The sequence below is a fragment of the Cherax quadricarinatus genome, chromosome 81, assembly GCF_038502225.1.
Source record: "Cherax quadricarinatus isolate ZL_2023a chromosome 81, ASM3850222v1, whole genome shotgun sequence".
Taxonomy (NCBI): domain Eukaryota; kingdom Metazoa; phylum Arthropoda; class Malacostraca; order Decapoda; family Parastacidae; genus Cherax; species Cherax quadricarinatus.
Genome location: NC_091372.1, coordinates 17230598 through 17251388, shown reverse-complemented (window position 1 = coordinate 17251388; position 20791 = coordinate 17230598). Strand labels below are relative to the sequence as shown.

The window sequence follows — 20791 nt, the reverse complement described above, 5'->3', positions numbered from 1 at the left end:
TTGGGGGGATGGTGCATCGTCTGCCAAGTCTTTTGCTTTCGTAGTGAGTGATTTTCGTGTGCAAGTTCGGTACTAGTCCCTCTAGGATTTTCCAGGTGTATATAATCATGTATCTCTCCCTCCTGCGTTCCAGGGAATACAGGTTCAGGAACCTCAAGCGCTCCCAGTAATTGAGGTGTTTTATCTGCCACCCACACCAGTCCACTACCACCCAGGATGCCACCCACACCAGTCCACTACCATCCAGGATGCCACCCACACCAGTCCACTAACACCCAGTGTGCCACCCATACCAGTCCACTACCATCCAGGATGCCACCCACACCAGTCCACTAACACCCAGGGTGCCACCCACACCAGTCCACTACCATCCAGGATGCCACCCACACCAGTCCACTAACACCCAGGGTGCCACCCACACCAGTCCACTAACACCCAGGGTGCCACCCACACCAGTCCACTAACACCCAGGATGCCACCCACACCAGTCCACTAACACCCAGGATGCCACCCACACCAGTCCACTAACACCCAGGGTGCCACCCACACCAGTCCACTAACACCCAGGGTGCCACCCACACCAGTCCACTAACACCCAGGATGCCACCCACACCAGTCCACTAACACCCAGGATGCCACCCACACCAGTCCACTAACACCCAGGATGCCACCCACACCAGTCCACTAACACCCAGGATGCCACCCACACCAGTCCACTAACACCCAGGTGCCTATTTGCTGCTAGGTGAACAGGACAACAAGTGTAAGGAAACGAGTCGAAATGTTTCTACCCCGCCGGGAATCGAACCCAGGCCCTCCGTGTGTGAAGCGACCATACTAACTTTATTATTTTAAGAATGAAGACAGAATAAATTACAGTAATCAGATTCGTAAGAAGTTCGGATTACCAGTGTTTTATCAGCCGGTAGTGCCAAACAGCAGTGCCAGTGCCAGTACCCAGCTATTTATTGCCATATATGTTTTATGGTATTTTTTTCTCAGTTGTTTGTTGGGCTATCTTACAGAAACTTGGGCATTATGTAATTTAAAGATACTTGGTATGGTACACCAAAAATGGAAAAAAATCAGACGATAAATAACGAAGTTCTTAAATAACGAAGTTCTTAACAGGTGGGCGCAGCCTTTTGACTGCCCTCACTAACCTAAGTTGGACGGCCTTACCAGTAACGCTACTCACATTGCTGAATGAGCTTCTAAGTACCCAAGTAACTGCCTTCTTTGACCAAGGATCTCAGATGTCCTTTATTTTCTAGAGTACGCTGAAGGGTTTGGGAGTAACTCCGCATGATTAGGTGTCACTGGACCTGGCTGGGTTCTTCCAGTATTCTAGCAGCCGGCTTTATGACCTAATGAGCATCACAGTCTGTCTGGGGCAGCGATCCAAGACAACGCTGTGGTCGTTGATCAACTACCTGCAGCCATATACATGGGAGGGTTGCAGACAGCCATCACCACGTTTAAGGCCGCTGGTTTGGAACTAGTCTACCTTGACACTCAAACCTAGAATGTCGGGCTGATAAACCTACAGCAAATTTGTGCATAGCACAGCCACAGTGTGTGTGATATTTAGGTGCTAAACACAGCCGACGGCCAAATGATATTCGGGCCACTTCCCTGGGGCGAGGAAAGTGACCATGGGGAAATCGACCGCAAGGGAAGTGACACTGGGACAAGTGTCCTAATGGGAGCTACTGCCAGTCTCTGCCAAACAGAGACACCCAGCTGGTCAGGAAACGGTTGGGTTACAGCTGAGGGCAGATCACTACAACACCCTCACCTCATACAAGCAGACATAGTCTGCTTAAAACACAGCTGTCCATCCGGAGTTACACACTGATAAGTCCAGGTATCCCACACTAGACAGGGTCCTGTTGGCCACCTCCTGTGTCAACACATCCTTACAAGTCCAGGGAAAAGATAAGTCATTCAAACTATTGTTATACTGGGTGAGAGGAGAACAGCGAGAACAATTCTCAGCTGACCTTGATTGCCTAAAGAGCAGGAGTCAGTCAGCGAGGACACCAAACTTAGTCTGGACTCTGGGACTCCACCTGGACTCTGAGAACATACTGAGGTGCCATGAAACTCTGTACCTATCACTGGGGAAACATCGCTGTGTGAGCACCACCGACACTCCACGGCCACCTACCCTCAATTGTCCATCCAGAGCGAGACCCAGTGCGTCACCTGGCGACCCCGACGAAGCAATTCCATAATTCGGGATGCCTCTTGGGTGACCGCTCATGACCGTGTTTGACTAGGTCAAACACTCACCCTCCCCAAGTGTGGGAAATTTCATGATTCCTCAGAAATGTTACACCCACCCCTAGTTGGGGGAATGTAGGGGAGGGAGAATGACACCTATTAGGTACCAGCTCTGTGTACTTATACTTACTAAGACCTAGCCTTGTATCTCCTTAGGCTAATTATTCACTACAATTACTACTTACCATTTCATTTATTTAAGTTAAGTTAGAGAAAGTCATTTAACTAAACATAGGAAGTACAATACCAATACATTAAATTGGCCGTAGCCACCTTCAGGGCGCCAGTTTGAGTGACGATGGAGTAGCGTGAGCTGATGGCTAGTAGTCATATTTCAGCAGCGAGAAGGGGGTTTACCTGGAGTTTACCTGGAGAGAGTTCCGGGGGTCAACGCCCCCGAGGCCCGGTTCGTGACCAGGCCTCCTGGTGGATCAGAGCCTGATCAACCAGGCTGTTATGCTGGCTGCACGCAATCCAACGTACGAGCCACAGCCCGGCTGGTCAGGTACCGACTTTAGGTGTTTGTTCTGTGCCAGCTTGAAGACACCAAGGGGTCTACTGGTAATCCCCCTTATGTATGCTGGGAGGCAGTTGAACAGTCTCGGGCCCCTGACACTTATTGTATTGTCTCTTAACGTGCTAGTGACACCCCTGCTTTTCAGTGGGGGGATGTTGCATCGTGGTGTGTGTGAATTCATGACGGGGTAGGGTTATTGGTCCCTGTTTCAGTCAAGAAATTCAACTAGGGCCTGCTGCCCCACCTTAGCTCCTAAAATAAAGGGCACACACCTCTATTCTTCACAGGAGAGGTAAGTGGTAAGACTATGGTAAGTGGTAAGAATATGGAGTCTGTCAGGTGCAGGAGATAGCTGACCTTGATACAAACCCCAGTGAACAAGTGTGCACTCAGTGCAACTGGAATACTTACAAGGTGTTAGCTGTGGGTGCACCTGAGCATACCTGTTTGGGGAGTCACAACTCACTTACGTAATGAGTGTTTGCGTTACAGGTCCGTGTCGAGGAGTTACGAGGGAGTTACGGGTAAATCCGCGAGTTCCGCGAGAGTAGTCGCCTCTCAGCACTAGTGTTAACGTGACTGACTCCCAGACGTGGCTCACCTTCCCCTAGCTAGGTGCTTCTTGCTGGGGAAAGAAGTACCTACGAATTATTTAATGTATGGGAAGTGTAATTACTACGTTAAGCTGGTGACTAATGCTAACTGAGCCTAAATATATGTAGTGTAAACAGTTACGATAGTGTGGAAAGAGGCCTAAGACGTTACGAGGTTATGTCTTAGTAATTATATGTACACAGAGCTGGCACCTTATAGGGGTCGTCCCCCTTCCCCTACATTCCCCCAACTGGGGGGTGTAATGATTCTGGGGAATCACGAAATTCCCCACAAAGACTTCCCCTAAAAAAATATGTGAAATATCTATAACATTCCCGTCCATTATCATGGACCATGAGCTGGAGCCACCAGTACTTAACCTAAAATAATAGTATTAACTCCTCTGCTTCAACAAATACCAAGAAGTGGGTCCCAAAAATTTTAAAAGACTTAGTTTAAAGTTTAAATCTATCTCACTTCCCTTGCCAGATAATAAACTGTAATAAAGTTGGTAGAATTACCGACAATATGTAAAGTAAAAGGACACAAGTGCAACTAATGTGACATTTACTTTGGCAACGTTTCGCTCTCCAGGAGCTTTATCAAGCCATTACAAACAGTACATGGACACAGAGGGTATATAAACGCTCCTGAAAACAGTAAACCCTGCCATCACATAGTCTCTCCTGTTATACTACACAAAGCACAGAGAGTGAACACTGAAACAAGCTGCCTCATTCCAGTCTATATTTGTCCAACCTATTTTTATGTTACCCAAGTAATAGCTTTTATATCCTTTTACTCATGTACGAATTAATTGCTCTACCATATTGTATTACTTTTGTCACTACTACTACTACTACTACTACTACTACTACTACTACTAGTATTGCACCTCACTCTGAGCCTTTATATACCCTCTGTGTCCATGTATTGTTTGTAATGGCTTGATAAAGCTCCTGGAGAGCGAAACGTTGCCACAATAAATGTCACATTAGTTGCATTTGTGTCCTTTTACTTTACAGATAAGAGATACTTGTCTAGTTGAAAGGTTATGGTTAAGGCTGGTGGTGATATATAGGAAAGAATAAGGTTATGAGGACAACAGAAAAATTAGATAACGAAATATTGGATATCAGGTTGGAGGGAGAGAGTATGGAGGAGGTGAATGTATTCAGATATTTAGGAGTGGACGTGTCAGCAGATGGATCTATGAAGGATGAGGTGAATCATAGAACTGATGAGGGAAAAAAGTGAATGGTGCACTTAGGAGTCTGTAGAGACAAAGAACTTTGTCCTTGGAAGCAAAGAGGGGAATGTATGAAAGTATAGTTATACCCACGCTCTTATATGGGTGTGAAGCATGGGTGATGAATGTTGCAACAAGGAGAAGGCTGGAGGCAGTGGAGATGTCATGTCTGAGGGCAATGTGTGGTGAATATAATGCAGAGAGTTCATAGTTTGGAAATTAGGGTGAGGTATGGGATTACCAAAACTATTATCCAGTTGGCTGAGGGAGGGGGGGTTGAAGTGATTCGGGCATGTAGAGAGGTAGAAACAAAATGGAATGACTTAAGGAGTGTACAAATCTGTAGTGAAGGGAAGGCGGGGTAGGGGTCGGCCTAGGAAAGGTTGGAGGGAGGAGGTAAAGAAGGTTTTGTGTGCGAGGGGCTTGGACTTCCAGAAAGCATGTGTGAGCGTGTTAGGCGTGAATATAGACAAATGATTTTTAATACTTGACGTGCTGTTGGAGTGTAAGCAAGGTAACATTTATGAAGGGGTTCAGGAAAACCGGCAGGCTGGACTTGAGTCCTGGAGATGGGAAGTACAGTGCCTGCACTCTGAAGGAGGGGTGTTAATGTTGCAGTTTAAAAACTGTAGTGTAAAGCACCCTTCTGGCAAGACAGTGATGGAGTGAATAATGATGAAAGTTTTTCTTTTCTTGGCTACCCTGCCTTGTTGGGAAACGGCCGATGTGTTAATAAAAAGATATGCTAAACACATCAATCACATAGAATGCCTCTTAATTAGAAATTCTAGCAAGACTTACAACTGCAGCAAAACAGATCACTGTCAAAACTAGAATCATTCTGTAAATCCTCGTGTAAGATAAACTCATTTAATTTTTCAGAAAGGGAAGCCGTGGTCCTGTTGACTCCTCTCATGGGAAATGTGAACGTTGCTCTACGTAAGCTCGTTGACCATGGCAAAGTTGGTATGGGCATCACAAGGTACATCAACATTGTCGCTAATCTGGTAAGTAAAGCCTACTTATAACTGTTTTTGAGCTGTGTTATTTATATAGAAGTATCTGGAGTTCGTATCTCTTCCAGTACGGCTGGAAAACTTTAGGGACGTGTTTCCATAAGACACCTGCTGTCCCTGGCCACACCCAGGGTCTAAAATGGGTACCTGGGTGTTAGTGGACTGGTGTGGGTCACATCCTGGGTGTTAGTGGACTGGTGTGGGTCACATCCTGGGTGTTAGTGGACTGGTGTGGGTCACATCCTGGGTGTTAGTGGACTGGTGTGGGTCACATCCTGGGTGTTAGTGGACTGGTGTGGGTCACATCCTGGGTGTTAGTGGACTGGTGTGGGTCACATCCTGGGTGTTAGTGGACTGGTGTGGGTCACATCCTGGGTGTTAGTGGACTGGTGTGGGTCACATCCTGGGTGTTAGTGGACTGGTGTGGGTCACATCCTGGGTGTTAGTGGACTGGTGTGGGTCACATCCTGGGTGTTAGTGGACTGGTGTGGGTCACATCCTGGGTGTTAGTGGACTGGTGTGGGTCACATCCTGGGTGTTAGTGGACTGGTGTGGGTCACATCCTGGGTGTTAGTGGACTGGTGTGGGTCACATCCTGGGTGTTAGTGGACTGGTGTGGGTCACATCCTGGGTGTTAGTGGACTGGTGTGGGTCACATCCTGGGTATTAGTGGACTGGTGTGGGTGACATCCTGGGTGATAGTGGACTGGTGTGGGTCACATCCTGGGTGTTAGTGACTGGTGTGGGTCACATCTTGGGTGTTAGTGGACTGGTGTGGGTCACATCCTGGGTGTTAGTGAACTGGTGTGGGTCACATCCTGGGTATTAGTGGACTGGTGTGGGTCACATCCTGGGTATTAGTGGACTGGTGTGGGTCACATCCTGTGTGTTAGTGACTGGTGTGGGTCACATCCTGGGTGTTAGTGACTGGTGTGGGTCACATCGTGGGTGTTAGTGGACTGGTGTGGGTCACATCCTGGGTGTTAGTGGACTGGTGTGGGTCACATCCTGGGTATTAGTGGACTTGTGTGGGTCACATCCTGGGTGTGAGTGGACTGGTGTGGGTCACATCCTGTGTGTTAGTGGACTGGTGTGGGTCACATCCTGGGTGTTAGTGGACTGGTGTTGGTCACATCCTGGGACAAAACTGACCTAATTTGCGGGAAATGCTCAGCATAACAAGGGACTTTCTATATAGTAGTATGTCACTGATGTCAGCTATGGTCTGTATACCTTGTACATGTACTTGTATACCTTGTACATGTACTTGTACCTTGTACATGTACTTGTATACCTTGTACATGTACTTGTATACCTTGTACATGTACTTGCATACCTTGTGCATGTACTTGTATACCTTGTACATGTACTTGTATACCTTGTACATGTACTTGTATACCTTGTACATGTACTTGCATACCTTGTACATGTATTTGTATACCTTGTACATGTACTTGCATACCTTGTGCATGTACTTGTATACGATGTACATGTACTTGTGTACATTGTACTTGTATACCTTGCACATGCACTTGTACACCTTGTATTTGTACTTGTATACATTGTGCATATACTTGTATACCTTGTACATGTACTTGTATATCTTGTACATGTACTTGTGTACCATGTACATGCACTTGTATACCTAGTACATGTACTTGTATACGTTGTACATGTACTTGTGTTCATTGTACATGTACTTGTGTACCTTGTACATGTACTTGTATACCTTGTACATTTACTTGTATACCTTGTACATGTACTTGTATACCTTGTACATGTTCTTGTATACCTTGAACATTTACTTGTATACCTTGTACATGCACTTGTATACCTTGTGCATGTACTTGTATACCTTGTACATGTACTTGTATACCTTGTACATGTACTTGTATACCTTGTACATGTACTTGTATACCTTGTACATGTACTTGTATACCTTGTACATTTACTTGTATACCTCGTACATGTACTTGCATACCTTGTACATGTACTTGTATACCTTGTATATGTACTTGTATACCTTGTAAATGCACTTGTACACCTTGTATATGCACTTGTATACCTTGTACATGCACTTGTACACCTTGTATATGCACTTGTACACCTCGTACATGTACTTGTATACATTGTGCATATACTTGTATACCTTGTACATGTACTTGTATACCTTGTACATGTACTTGTATACCTTGAACATGTACTTGTATACCTTGTACATGTACTTGTATACCTTGTACATGTACTTGTATACCTTGTACATGTACTTGTATACCTTGTACATGCACTTGTGTACCTTGTACATGCACTTGTGTACCTTGTACATGCACTTGTGTACCTTGTACATGCACTTGTGTACCTTGTACATGCACTTGTGTACCTTGTACATGCACTTGTATACCTTGTACATGTTCTTGTATACCTTGTACATGTACTTGTATACCTTGTACATGTACTTGTGTACCTTGTACATGTACTTGTGTACCTTGCACATGTACTTGTATACCTTGTACATGTACTTGTATACCTTGTACATGTACTTGTATACCTTGTACATGTCCTTGTATACATTGTACATGTACTTGTGTACCTTGTACATTTACTTGTGTACCTTGTACATGTACTTGTGTACCTTGTACATGTACTTGTGTACCTTGTACATGTATTTGTATACCTTGTACATGTACTTTCGTACCTTGTACATGTGCTTGTATACCTTGTACATGTACTTGTGTACCTTGCACATGTACTTGTATACCTTGTACATGTACTTGTATACCTTGTACATGTACTTGTGTACCTTGTACATGTACTTGTGTACCTTGTACATGTACTTGTATACCTTGTACATGTACTTGCGTACCTTGTACATGTACTTGTGTACCTTGCACATGTACTTGTATACCTTGTACATGTACTTGTATACCTTGTACATGTACTTGTGTACCTTGTACATGTAATTGTGTACCTTGTAGATGTACTTGTGTACCTTGTACATGTACTTGTGTACTTTGTACATGTATTTGTATACCTTGTACATGTACTTTTGTACCTTGTACATGTGCTTGTATACCTTGTACATGTACTTGTATACTTTGAAAATGTACTTGTATACCTTGTACATGTACTTGTATACTTTGCACATGTACTTGTATACCTTGTACATGTACTTGTATACCTTGTACATGTACTTGTATACCTTGTACATGTACTTGTATACCTTGTACATGTACTTGTATACCTTGTACATGTACTTGTATACCTTGTACATGTACTTGTATACCTTGTACATGTTCTTGTATACCTTGTACATGTACTTGTATACCTTGTACATGTACTTGTGTACCTTGTACATGTACTTGTGTACCTTGCACATGTACTTGTATACCTTGTACATGTACTTGTATACCTTGTACATGTACTTGTATACCTTGTACATGTCCTTGTATACATTGTACATGTACTTGTGTACCTTGTACATTTACTTGTGTACCTTGTACATGTACTTGTGTACCTTGTACATGTACTTGTGTACCTTGTACATGTATTTGTATACCTTGTACATGTACTTTCGTACCTTGTACATGTGCTTGTATACCTTGTACATGTACTTGTGTACCTTGCACATGTACTTGTATACCTTGTACATGTACTTGTATACCTTGTACATGTACTTGTGTACCTTGTACATGTACTTGTGTACCTTGTACATGTACTTGTATACCTTGTACATGTACTTGCGTACCTTGTACATGTACTTGTGTACCTTGCACATGTACTTGTATACCTTGTACATGTACTTGTATACCTTGTACATGTACTTGTGTACCTTGTACATGTAATTGTGTACCTTGTAGATGTAATTGTGTACCTTGTACATGTACTTGTGTACTTTGTACATGTATTTGTATACCTTGTACATGTACTTTTGTACCTTGTACATGTGCTTGTATACCTTGTACATGTACTTGTATACTTTGAAAATGTACTTGTATACCTTGTACATGTACTTGTATACTTTGCACATGTACTTGTATACCTTGTACATGTACTTGTATACCTTGTACATGTACTTGTATACCTTGTACATGTACTTGTATACCTTGTACATGTACTTGTATACCTTGTACATGTACTTGTATACCTTGTACATGTACTTGTATACCTTGTACATGTACTTGTATATCTTGTATATCTAACCCTTCCATCACGTCATTCACATATACCAAAAATATTACTGGTCCTAGGACCGACCCCTGTGGGACCCCGCTCGTCACAGGTGCCCACTCTGATACCTCATCACGTACCATGACTCGTTGTTGCCCCCCTGTCAGGTATTCTCTGATCCATTGCAGTGCCTTTCCTGTGATATGCGCCTGATCCTTTAGTTTCTGCACTAATCTCTTGTGAGGAACTGTGTCGAAGGCCTTCCTGCAGTCCTGTAGTGTGTATGTACTCACCTATTTGTGGTTGCAGGGGTCGATTCACAGCTCCTGGCCCCGCCTCTTCGCTGATTGCGTGCGTGTGTGTGTGTGTGTGTGTGTGTGTGTGTGTGTGTGTGTGTGTGTGTGTGTGTGTGTGCGTGCGTGTGTGTGTGTGTGTGTACTCACCTAGTTTAGGTTGCAGGGGTCGAGTCCGAGCTCCTGGCCCCCGCCTCTTCACTGGACGCTACTAGGTCACTCTCTCTGAACCATGAGCTTTATCATACCTCTGCTTAAAGCTATGTATGGATCCTGCCTCCACTACATCGCTTCCCAGACTATTCCACTTCCTGACTACTCTGTGGATGAAGAAATACTTCCTAACATCCCTGTGATTCATCTGTGTCTTGAACTTCCAACGGTGTCCCCTTGTTGCTGTGTCCAATCTCTGGAACATCCTGTCTTTGTCCACCTTGTCAATTCCTCTCAGTATTTTGTAAGTCGTTATCATGTCCGCCCTGTCTCTCATGTCCTCCAGTGTTGTCAGGTTGATTTCCCTTAATCTCTCCTCGTAGGACATACCTCTTAGTTCTGGGACTAGTCTTGTTGCAAACCTTTGCACTTTCTCTAGTTTCTTTACATGCTTGGCTAGGTGTGGGTTCCAAACTGGTGCCGCATGCTCCAATATGGGCCTAACGTACACGGTGTACAGGGTCCTGAACGATTTCTTATTAAGATGTCGGAATGCTGTTCTGAGGTTTGCTAGGCGCCCATATGCTGCAGCAGTTATTTGGTTGATGTGCGCTTCAGGAGATGTGCCTGGTGTTATACTCACCCCAAGATCTTTTTCCTTCAGTGATGTTTGTAGTCTCTGGCCCCCTGGACTGTACTCTGTCTGCGGTCTTCTTTCCGCTTCCCTAATATTCATGACTTTGCTCTTGGTGGGATTGAACTCCAGGAGCCAATTGCTGGACCAGGTCTGCAGCCTGTCCAGATCCCTTTGTAGTTCTGCCTGGTCTTCGATCGAGTGAATTCTTCTCATCAACTTCACGTCATCTGCAAACAGGGACACCTCTGAGTCTATTCCTTCCGTCACGTCGTTCACAAATACCAGAAACAGCACTGGTTCTAGGACTGACCCCTGTGGGACTCCGCTGGTCACAGTTGCCCACTCTGACACCTCGCCACATACCATGACTCGCTGCTGTCTTCCTGCCATGGCAAGTATTCCCTGATCCATTGTAGTGCCTTCCCTGTTATCCCTGCTTGGTCCTCCAGTTTTTGCACTAATCTCTTGTGTGGAACTGTGTCAAACGCCTTCTTGCAGTCCAAGAATATGCAATCCACCCACCCCTCTCTCTCTTGTCTTACTGCTGTCACCATGTCATAGAACTCCAGTAGGTTTGTGACACAGGATTTCCCGTCCCTGAAACCATGTTGGCTGCTGTTGATGAGATCATTCCTTTCTAGATGTTCCACCACTCTTCTCCTGATAATCTTCTCCATGATTTTGCATACTATACATGTCAGTGACACTGGTCTGTAGTTTAATGCTTCATGTCTGTCTCCTTTTTTAAAGACTAGGACAACATTTGCTGTCTTCCATGCCTCAGGCAATCTCCCTGTTTCTACAGATGTATTGAATATTGTTGTTAGGGGTACACATAGCACTTCTGCTCCCTCTTTCAGTACCCATGGGGAGATGTTATCTGGCCCCATTGCCTTTGAGGTATCTAGCTCACTCAGAAGCCTCTTTACTTCTTCCTCGGCTGTGTGCACTGTGTCCAGCACTTGGTGGTGTACCCCACCTCTCGGTCTTTCTGAAGCCCCTTCTGTCTCCTCTGTGAACACTTCTTTGAATCTCTTGTTGAGTTCCTCACATACTTCACGGTCATTTCTTGTTGTCTCTCCTCCTTCCTTAGCCTGATTACCTTGTCCTTGACTGTTGTTTTCCTCCTGATGTGGCTGTATAACAGTTTTGGGTCAGATCTGGCTTTCGCTGCTATGTCGTTTTCATATTGTCGTTGGGCCTCCCTTCTTTTCTGTGCATATTCGTTTCTGGCTCTACAACTGTTCTCCTTATTCTCCTGGGTCCTTTGTCTTCTATATTTCTTCCATTCCCTAGCACACTTGGTTTTTGCCCCCCTGCACCTTTGGGTGAACCATGGGCTCATCCTGGGTTTTTCATTATTCCTGTTACCCTTGGGTACAAACCTCTCCTCAACCTCCTTGCACATTGTTGCTGCATATTCCATCATCTCATTAACTGGCTTCCCTGCCAGTTCTCTGTCCCACTGAATCCCGTTCAGGAAGTTCCTCATTTCCGTGTAGTCCCCTTTCTTGTAGTTTGGCTTCATTCGTCCTGGTCTTCCTGCTTCCCCCTCCACTTGTAGCTCTACTGTGTATTCGAAGCTTAAAACCACATGATTGCTGGCCCCAAGGGGTCTTACATGTGTGATCTCCTAAATATCTGCACTACTCAAGGTGAATACTAAGTCCAGTCTTCCTGGTTTATCCTCTCCTCTCTCTCTTGTAGTGTCCCTTACGTGTTGGTACATGAAGTTTTCCAGTACCACCTCCATCATCTTAGCCCTCCATGTATCTTGGCCCCCATGTGGCTCCAAGTTCTCCCAATCGATCTCCTTGATGTTAAAGTCACCCATGATCAGGAGCTTTGCCCTGCATGTATGAGCTCTTCTGGCCACTGCAGCCAGTGTGTCAACCATCGCTCTATTACTCTCGTCATACTCCTGCCTCCTCCTCCTCCTGTTCTGTGGTGGGTTATACATCACTGCAATTGCCACCTTGGGACCTCCAGAGTGAAGCGTTCCCGCTATGTAATCACTTTCTTCTCCGCTGTCTCCTCTCTCCAGCTCATCAAAATTCCATCGGTTTTTCATCAGCAGTGCCACTCCTTCACCCTCCCTGTTCCCTCTGTCTTTCCTCAGGATCTGGTATCCCGTTGGAAAGATGGCATCTGTTATCATATCCGTAAGCTTGGTTTCTGTGAGAGCTATGATATCCGGTGATGCCTCTTTGACTCTTTCGTGCCACTCCTCTCACTTATTTGTTATTCCATCAGCGTCTGTGTAACATACCTTCAGTTTCCTTTCCAACACTGTGGTTTGGGGGGCCTGTGAGGATGGGAGACCTGGTAGCATACTGTGGGATTCTATAGCTCGGTGTTGGGTGGAAGCTGTGGGTATGGACTGTAGTGTGTGTTGGGATGGTGTGATAGGTTGTATGGTTCTGAGGATAGTTGTGTGTGCACTTGCCCTTGCTGCTCTGTTCTGCTCTGACTGTGTGTGTACTCACTCACCTATTTGTACTCACCTATTTGTGGTTGCAGGGGTCGAGTCACAGCTCCTGGCCCCGCCTCTTCGCTGATTGCTACTAGGTCCTCTCTCTCCCTGGCCCATGAGCTCTATCATACCTCGCCTTAAAACTATGTATGGTTCCTGCCTCCACCACATCACTTTCTAGGCTATTCCATGGCCTGACTACTCTATGACTGAAGAAATACTTCCTAACATCCCTTTGATTCATCTGAGTCTTCAACTTCCAATTGTGACCTCTTGTGTCTGTGTCCCATCTCTGGAACATCCCGTCTTTGTCCACCGCGTCTATTCCGCGCAGTATTTTATATGTCGTTATCATGTCTCCCCTGACCCTCCTGGCCTCCAGTGTCGTCAGGCCGATTTCCATCAACCTTTCTTCATAGGACAATCCCCGTAGCTCTGGGACTAGTCTCGTTGCAAACCTTTGCACTTTCTCTAATTTCTTGACGTGCTTGACTAGGTGTGGATTCCAAACTGGTGCTGCATACTCCAGTATGGGCCTGACGTAGATGGTGTACAGAGTCTTAAACGAATCCTTACTGAGGTATCGGAACGCTATCCGTAGGTTTGCCAGGCGCCCGTATGCTGCAGCAGTTATCTGATTGATGTGCGCCTCAGGAGATATGCTCGGTGTTATACTCACCCCCAGATCTTTTTCCTTGAGTGAGGTTTGCAGTCTTTGGCCATCTAAACTATATTGTGTCTGCGGTCTTCTTTGCCCTTCCCCAATCTTCATGACTTTGCATTTGGCAGGGTTAAATTCAAGGAGCCAGTTGCTGGACCAGGCTTGTAGCCTGTCCAGATCTCTTTGTAGTCCTGCCTGATCCTCGTCCGATTTGATTCTTCTCATTAACTTCACATCGTCTGCAAACAAGGACACTTCTGAGTCTATCCCTTCCGTTATGTCGTTCACGTATACCAAGAACAGCACAGGTCCTAGGACTGACCCCTGTGGAACCCCGCTTGTCACAGGCGCCCACTCTGACACCTCGTCGCGTACCATGACTCGTTGTTGCCTCCCTGTCAGATATTCTCTGATCCATTGCAGTGCCTTTCCTGTTATGTGTGCCTGGTCCTCTAGCTTTTGCAGTAACCTCTTGTGAGGAACTGTGTCGAAAGCCTTCTTGCAGTCCAAAAATACGCAGTCGATCCACCCCTCTCTCTCTTGTCTTACTTCTGTCACCTTGTCATAAAACTCTAGTAGGTTTGTGACACAGGATTTTCCTTCCCTGAAACCGTGCTGGTTGTCAATTATACACTTGTTTCTTTCCAGGTGCCCCACCACTCTCCTCCTGATGATCTTCTCCATGACCTTGCATACTATACACGTTAGTGATACAGGTCTGTAGTTTAGTGCCTCATGTCTGTTTCCCTTTTTAAAAATTGGGACTACGTTTGCCATTTTCCATACCTCAGGGAGTTGCCCAGTTTCAAATGATGTGTTGAAGATCTTTGTTAATGGCTCACACAATATCTCTGCTCCCTCTTTAAGGACCCATGGAGAGATGTTGTCTGGTCCCACCGCCTTTGAGGTGTCAAGTTCGCATAGCAGCTTCTTCACCTCCTCCTTGGTTATATGTACCTCATCCAGCACTTGCTGGTGTGCCCCCCTGTTCTGATTTCTTGGAGTCCTACTGGTTTCCACTGTAAATACCTCTTTAAATCTTGTGTTGAGCTCCTGACATACCTCTCGGTCGTTTCTTGTGAATTCCCCATCACCCTTCCTCAGTCTGATTACCTGGTCCTTGACTGTTGTTTTCCTCCTGATGTGGCTGTACAACAGCTTCGGGTCAGTCTTTACTTTTGATGCTATGTCATTTTCATATTGTCTCTGAGCCTCCCTTCTTATCTGTGCATATTCGTTTCTGGCTCTACGGCTGATTTCTTTATTTTCCTGAGTTCTCTGTCTTCTGTACCTTTTCCATTCTCTAGTACACCTAGTTTTTGCCTCCCTACACCTTTGGGTGAACCAAGGACTCGTTCTGTTCTTCCCATTATTTCTGTTTCCCTTGGGAACAAACCTCTCCTCTGCCTCCTTGCATTTTGTTGCTACATAGTCCATCATTTCTTGTACTGGTTTTCCTGTCAGTTCCCTCTCCCACTGAATGTCTTGAAGGAAGTTCCTCATGCCTGAGTAGTTCCCCCTTTTGTAGTTTGGTTTTTCCCAGCCTATTCCTGCTACTCTCTCCACTTGGAGCTCAACTATGTAGTCGAAGCACAGAACCACATGATCACTAGCTCCCAGGGGCCTTTCATACATGATACCCTCGATGTCCGAACTACTCATGGTGAATACAAGGTCCAACCTTGCTGGTTCATCCTCTCCTCTCTCTCTGGTAGTGTCTCTAATATGTTGATGCATGAGGTTCTCCAGTACCACATCCATCATCTTGGCTCTCCATGTTTCGGGACCCCCATGGGGCTCCAGGTTTTCCCAGTCAATCTCCTTGTGATTGAAATCACCCATAACTAGTAACTTTGCTCCCCCCATGTGTGCTCTCCTGGCCACCTCGGCTAGTGTGTTGATCATTGCTCTGTTGCTCTCATCGTATTCTTCTCTTGGCCTCCTGCAGTTCTGTGGTGGGATGTACATTACTGCAATTATCACCTTATGTCCCTCAGACTGGATTGTTCCTACTAAGTAGTCCCTTTCGCCCATGCCATCCATTCCTTCCATTTTCTCAAAACCCCACTGGTTTTTAATGAGCAGTGCAACTCCTCCTCCCCCTCTCCTCCCTCTGTCTTTCCTGAAGATTTGATATCCGGATGGAAAGATTGAATCTGTTATTATTCTGGTGAGTTTTGTTTCTGTGAGTGCTATTATGTCTGGGGATGTCTCTTTGATTCTGTGTGTGTGTGTGTACTCACCTATTTGTACTCACCTATTTGTGGTTGCAGGGGTCGATTCACAGCTCCTGGCCCCGCCTCTTCAATGATTGCTACTAGGTCCTCTCTCTCCCTGCTCCATGAGATTTATCATACCTCGCCTTAAAACTATGTATGGTTCCCGCCTCCACTACTTTACTTTCTAGGCTATTCCACGGCTTGACTAATCTATGACTGAAGAAATACTTCCTAACATCCTTTTGATTCATCTGAGTCTTTAACTTCCAATTGTGACATCTTGTGTCTGTGTCCCATCTCTGGAACATCCCGTCTTTGTCCACCTCTTCTATTCCGCGCAGTATTTTATATGTCGTTATCATGTCTCCCCTGACCCTCCTTGCCTCCACTGTCGTCAGGCCGATTTCCCTCAACCTTTCTTCTTAGGACAATCCCCGTAGCTCTGGGACTAGTCTTGTTGCAAACCTTTGCACTCTCTCTAATTTCTTGACGTGCTTGACTAGGTGTGGATTCCAAACTGGTGCTGCATACTCCAGTATGGGCCTGACGTAAATGGTATACACAGTCTTGAACGAATCCTTACTGAGGTATCGGAACGCTATCCGTAGGTTTGCCAGGCGCCCGTATGCTGCAGCAGTTATCTGATTGATGCGCGCCTCGGGAGATATGCTCTGTGTTATACTCACCCTCAGATCTTTTTCCTTGAGTGAGGTTTGCAGACTTTGGCCGTCTAAACTGTATTGTGTCTGCGGTCTTCTTTGCCCTTCCCCAATCTTCACGACTTTGCATTTGGCAGGGTTAAACTCAAGGAGCCAGTTGCTGGACCAGGCTTGTAGCCTGTCCAGGTCTCTTTGTAGTCCTGCCTGATCCTCATCCGATTTGATTCTTCTCATTAACTTCACATCGTCCGCAAACAAGGACACTTCTGAGTCTATCCCTTCCGTTATGTCATTCACATATACCAAGAACAGCACAGGTCCTAGGACTGACCCCTGTGGAACCCCGCTTGTCACAGGCGCCCACTCTGACACCTCGTCGCGTACCATGACTCGTTGTTGCCTCCTTGTCAGGTATTCTCTGATCCATTGCAGTGCATTTCCTGTTATGTGTGCCTGATCCTCTAGCTTTTGCAGTAACCTCTTGTGAGGAACTGTGTCGAAGGCCTTCTTGCAGTCCAAAAAAATGCAGTCGATCCACCCTTCTCTCTCTTGTCTTACTTTTGTCACCTTGTCATAAAACTCTAGTAGGTTTGTGACACAGGATTTTCCTTCCCTGAAACCATGCTGGTTGTCAATTATACACTTGTTTCTTTCCAGGTGCTCCACCACTCTCCTCCTGATGATCTTCTCCATGACCTTGCATACTATACACGTTAGTGATACAGGTCTGTAGTTTAGTGCCTCATGTCTGGCTCCCTTTTTAAAAATTGGGACTACATTTGCCATCTTCCATACCTCAGGGAGTTGCCCAGTTTCAAATGATGTGTTGAAGATCTTTGTTAATGGTACACACAATATCTCTGCTCCCTCTTTAAGGACCCACGGAGAGATGTTGTCTGGTCCCACCGCCTTTGAGGTGTCAAGTTCGCATTGCAACTTCTTCACCTCCTCCTTGGTTATATGTACCTCATCCAGCACTTGCTGGTGCACCCCCCTGCTCTGATTTCCTGGAGTCCTACTGGTTTCCACTGTAAATACTTCTTTAAATCTTGTGTTGAGCTCCTGACATACCTCCCGGTCGTTTCTTGTGAATTCCCCTTCACCCTTCCTCAGTCTGATTACCTGGTCCTTGACTGTTGTTTTCCTCCTGATGTGGCTGTACAACAGCTTCGGGTCAATCTTGACTTTCGATGCTATGTCATTTTCGTATTGCCGCTGAGCCTCCCTTCTTATCTGTGCATATTCGTTTCTGACTCTTCGGCTAATCTCTTTATTTTCCTGAGTTCTCTGTCTTCTGTACCTTTTCCATTCTCTAGTACACCTAGTTTTTGCCTCCCTACACCTTTGGGTGAACCAAGGACTCGTTCTGTTCTTCCCATTATTTCTGTTTCCCTTAGGAACAAACCTCTCCTCTGCCTCCTTGCATTTTGTTGCCACATAATCCATCATTTCTTGTACTGGTTTTCCTGTCAGTTCCCTCTCCCACTGAATGTCTTGAAAGAAGTTCCTCAAGCCTGAGTAGTTCCCCCTTTTGTAGTTTGGTTTTTCCCACCCTATTCCTGCTGCTCTCTCCACTTGGAGCTCAACTATGTAGTCAAAGCACAGAACCACATGATCACTAGCTCCCAGGGGCCTTTCATATATGATATCCTCGATGTCAGAACTACTCAAGGTGAATACAAGGTCCAGTCTTGCTGGTTCATCCTCTCCTCTCTCTCTAGTACTGTCTCTAACATGTTGATGCATGCGGTTTTCCAGTACCACATCCATCATCTTGGCTCTCCATGTTTCGGGACCCCCATGGGGCTCCAGGTTTTCCCAGTCAATCTCCTTGTGATTGAAATCACCCATAACTAGTAACTTTGCTCCCCTCATGTGTGCTCTCCTGGCCACCTCGGCTAGTGTGTCGACCATTGCTCTGTTGCTCTCATCGTATTCTTCTCTTGGCCTCCTGCAGTTCTGTGGTGGGTTGTACAATACTGCAATTATCACCTTATGTCCCTCAGACTGGATTGTTCCTACTAAGTAGTCCCTTTCGCCCGTGCCATCCATTCCTTCCATTTTCTCAAACCCCCACTGGTTTTTAATGAGCAGTGCAACTCCTCCTCCCCCTCTCCTCCCTCTGTCTTTCCTGAGGATTTGATATCCGGGTGGAAAGATTGAATCTGTGATTATTCTGGTGAGTTTTGTTTCTGTGAGTGCTATTATGTCTGGGGATGTCTCCTTGATTCTTTCGTGCCACTCCTCATACTTATTTGTTATTCCATCTGCATTTGTATACCACACCTTCAACTTTTTTTCTAAGATTGTGGTCTGGGAGGTGTATTGGGGTTGGGGAAGTGGGAGACCTGATAAGGAACTATGGGTGGTTGCTGTGGGGGTGGAGTTTGTAATGCAGTGGGTGGGGGCATTGGATGTGGCATGGGTGTTTTGGTTTAGAGCGTTTGGTTGCACTGGGGTTGTGCCTGGTTGGGAGGCTTCTATAGGAAGTTGTGAGGGAGGCTGTATTTGATCTTCCTGTGTCTGGGATCTCCTGTCTGTCTTCTCCATTCCCTCTCTTTCCTCCTTTCGACTTTGTACCATCTCTCTCTGTTTCTGCCTTTCTGATTGTGTTCTGTTGCAGTCGAGATACACCTTCCTGTATGCCTTCATGTCCCTTAATCGTGCTTTCTCCTGCAGGATCCTATTCCGAGTCGATTCTGCCTTGAAGGTCACTTTCACTGGCCGGGTTCTTTTTTTTACAAACCCCCCTATTCTCTGAAAATTTTCCAGCTGGGTCATGTCGTCTTCTCCTATTGCTTTCATGATGCTTTCAATTGCTTTTTTTTCCCCACTGCATATCCCTGTGTATCCCCTCTTTCAGTTTGATTTCCTCCATTGCTGCTTTCCTTTCTTCAGTTTCACTAGCTAATGTACTTGGGCTTAGTGGCCTGTCATTTTCCTTTCTCGGCTTTCCCTGGGCTCTGCTGTGGTCTGTTAGGGCCTCCACATATAGCTTAGCTCTTTCATTTACTACAGTCTCCACTGATTGAGCTTCTACATGCAGTTTTTCTCCTTCTTTCCCTACAGTCCCCTTATATGTGGCTGAGGTAGCAGTCTCTGTTGTCTATCCCAAAATGTTCTTTAGTTCTTTAGGCTGTTTCAGATTTTTCAGTTCCTCTTCTAAACTCTGTATCCTAGCCTCTGCTGCTTTGACTTGCACCTCCCACTTCCTGCTTTCTATGTCTAACCTCTCTTCCATTCTCATGCTAAGTTCTTCTAGTTTCTTTTCCCATTCATGTTCCATTTTTGTGAGCTCTGCTGCCCAATCTTCCTTTGCAGTTTCCTATTCCTGTCTCTTGGCTTTTCTTGTTGCTCTCTGGCAACCCATTTTTGTTTTATCCTGATTGCCTCAGAGTGGGAAACCTATGTAGTTCTGTATGTTAGGTTAGTAGTGTGTATGTCAGAGTGTGGGGGGGAAGGTAGTGGAGGAACTGTGGCTATGTGGGAAGGAGGGAGAAGCAAGTGGGTGAGTGGGAGAGGGAGAGGGGGAAGGAGGGAGAGGTGGGGAGGGGGAGAGTGAAAGATGGTGGGGAGGGATCAGGTGAAGGAGTGAGATGCCAGTGGGGGGAGGAGGGGAGTGTATGTGTAAGTCTGGCAATGTGTGTGTGTACTCACCTATTTGTACTCACCTATTTGTGGTTGCAGGGGTCGAGTCCTAGCTCCTGGCCCCGCCTCTTCACCGGTTGCTACTAGACCCTCTCTCTCCTCGCTCCATGAGCTTTATCAAACCTCGTCTTAAAACTGTGTATGGTTCCTGCCTCCACTACGTCATTTTCTAGGCTATTCCACTGCCTTACAACTCTATGACTGAAGAAATACTTCCTA

At 45.7% G+C, this 20791-nt stretch overlaps 1 protein-coding gene across 2 annotated transcripts in view; it reads left to right on the top strand.

The window, feature by feature from the left end:
- Window positions 1-5507: 5507 nt before the first annotated feature.
- The window catches only part of LOC128706306 (uncharacterized), a 160609-nt gene continuing 145325 nt past the window's right edge, over window positions 5508-20791 (top strand). For both annotated transcript variants that reach the window (XM_070102475.1, XM_070102477.1), the window contains exon 1: window positions 5508-5653. In XM_070102475.1, coding sequence (XP_069958576.1) covers window positions 5561-5653 — 93 coding nt within the window. In that variant the 5' untranslated portion in view covers window positions 5508-5560. The remainder of the gene's footprint in view (window positions 5654-20791) is intronic.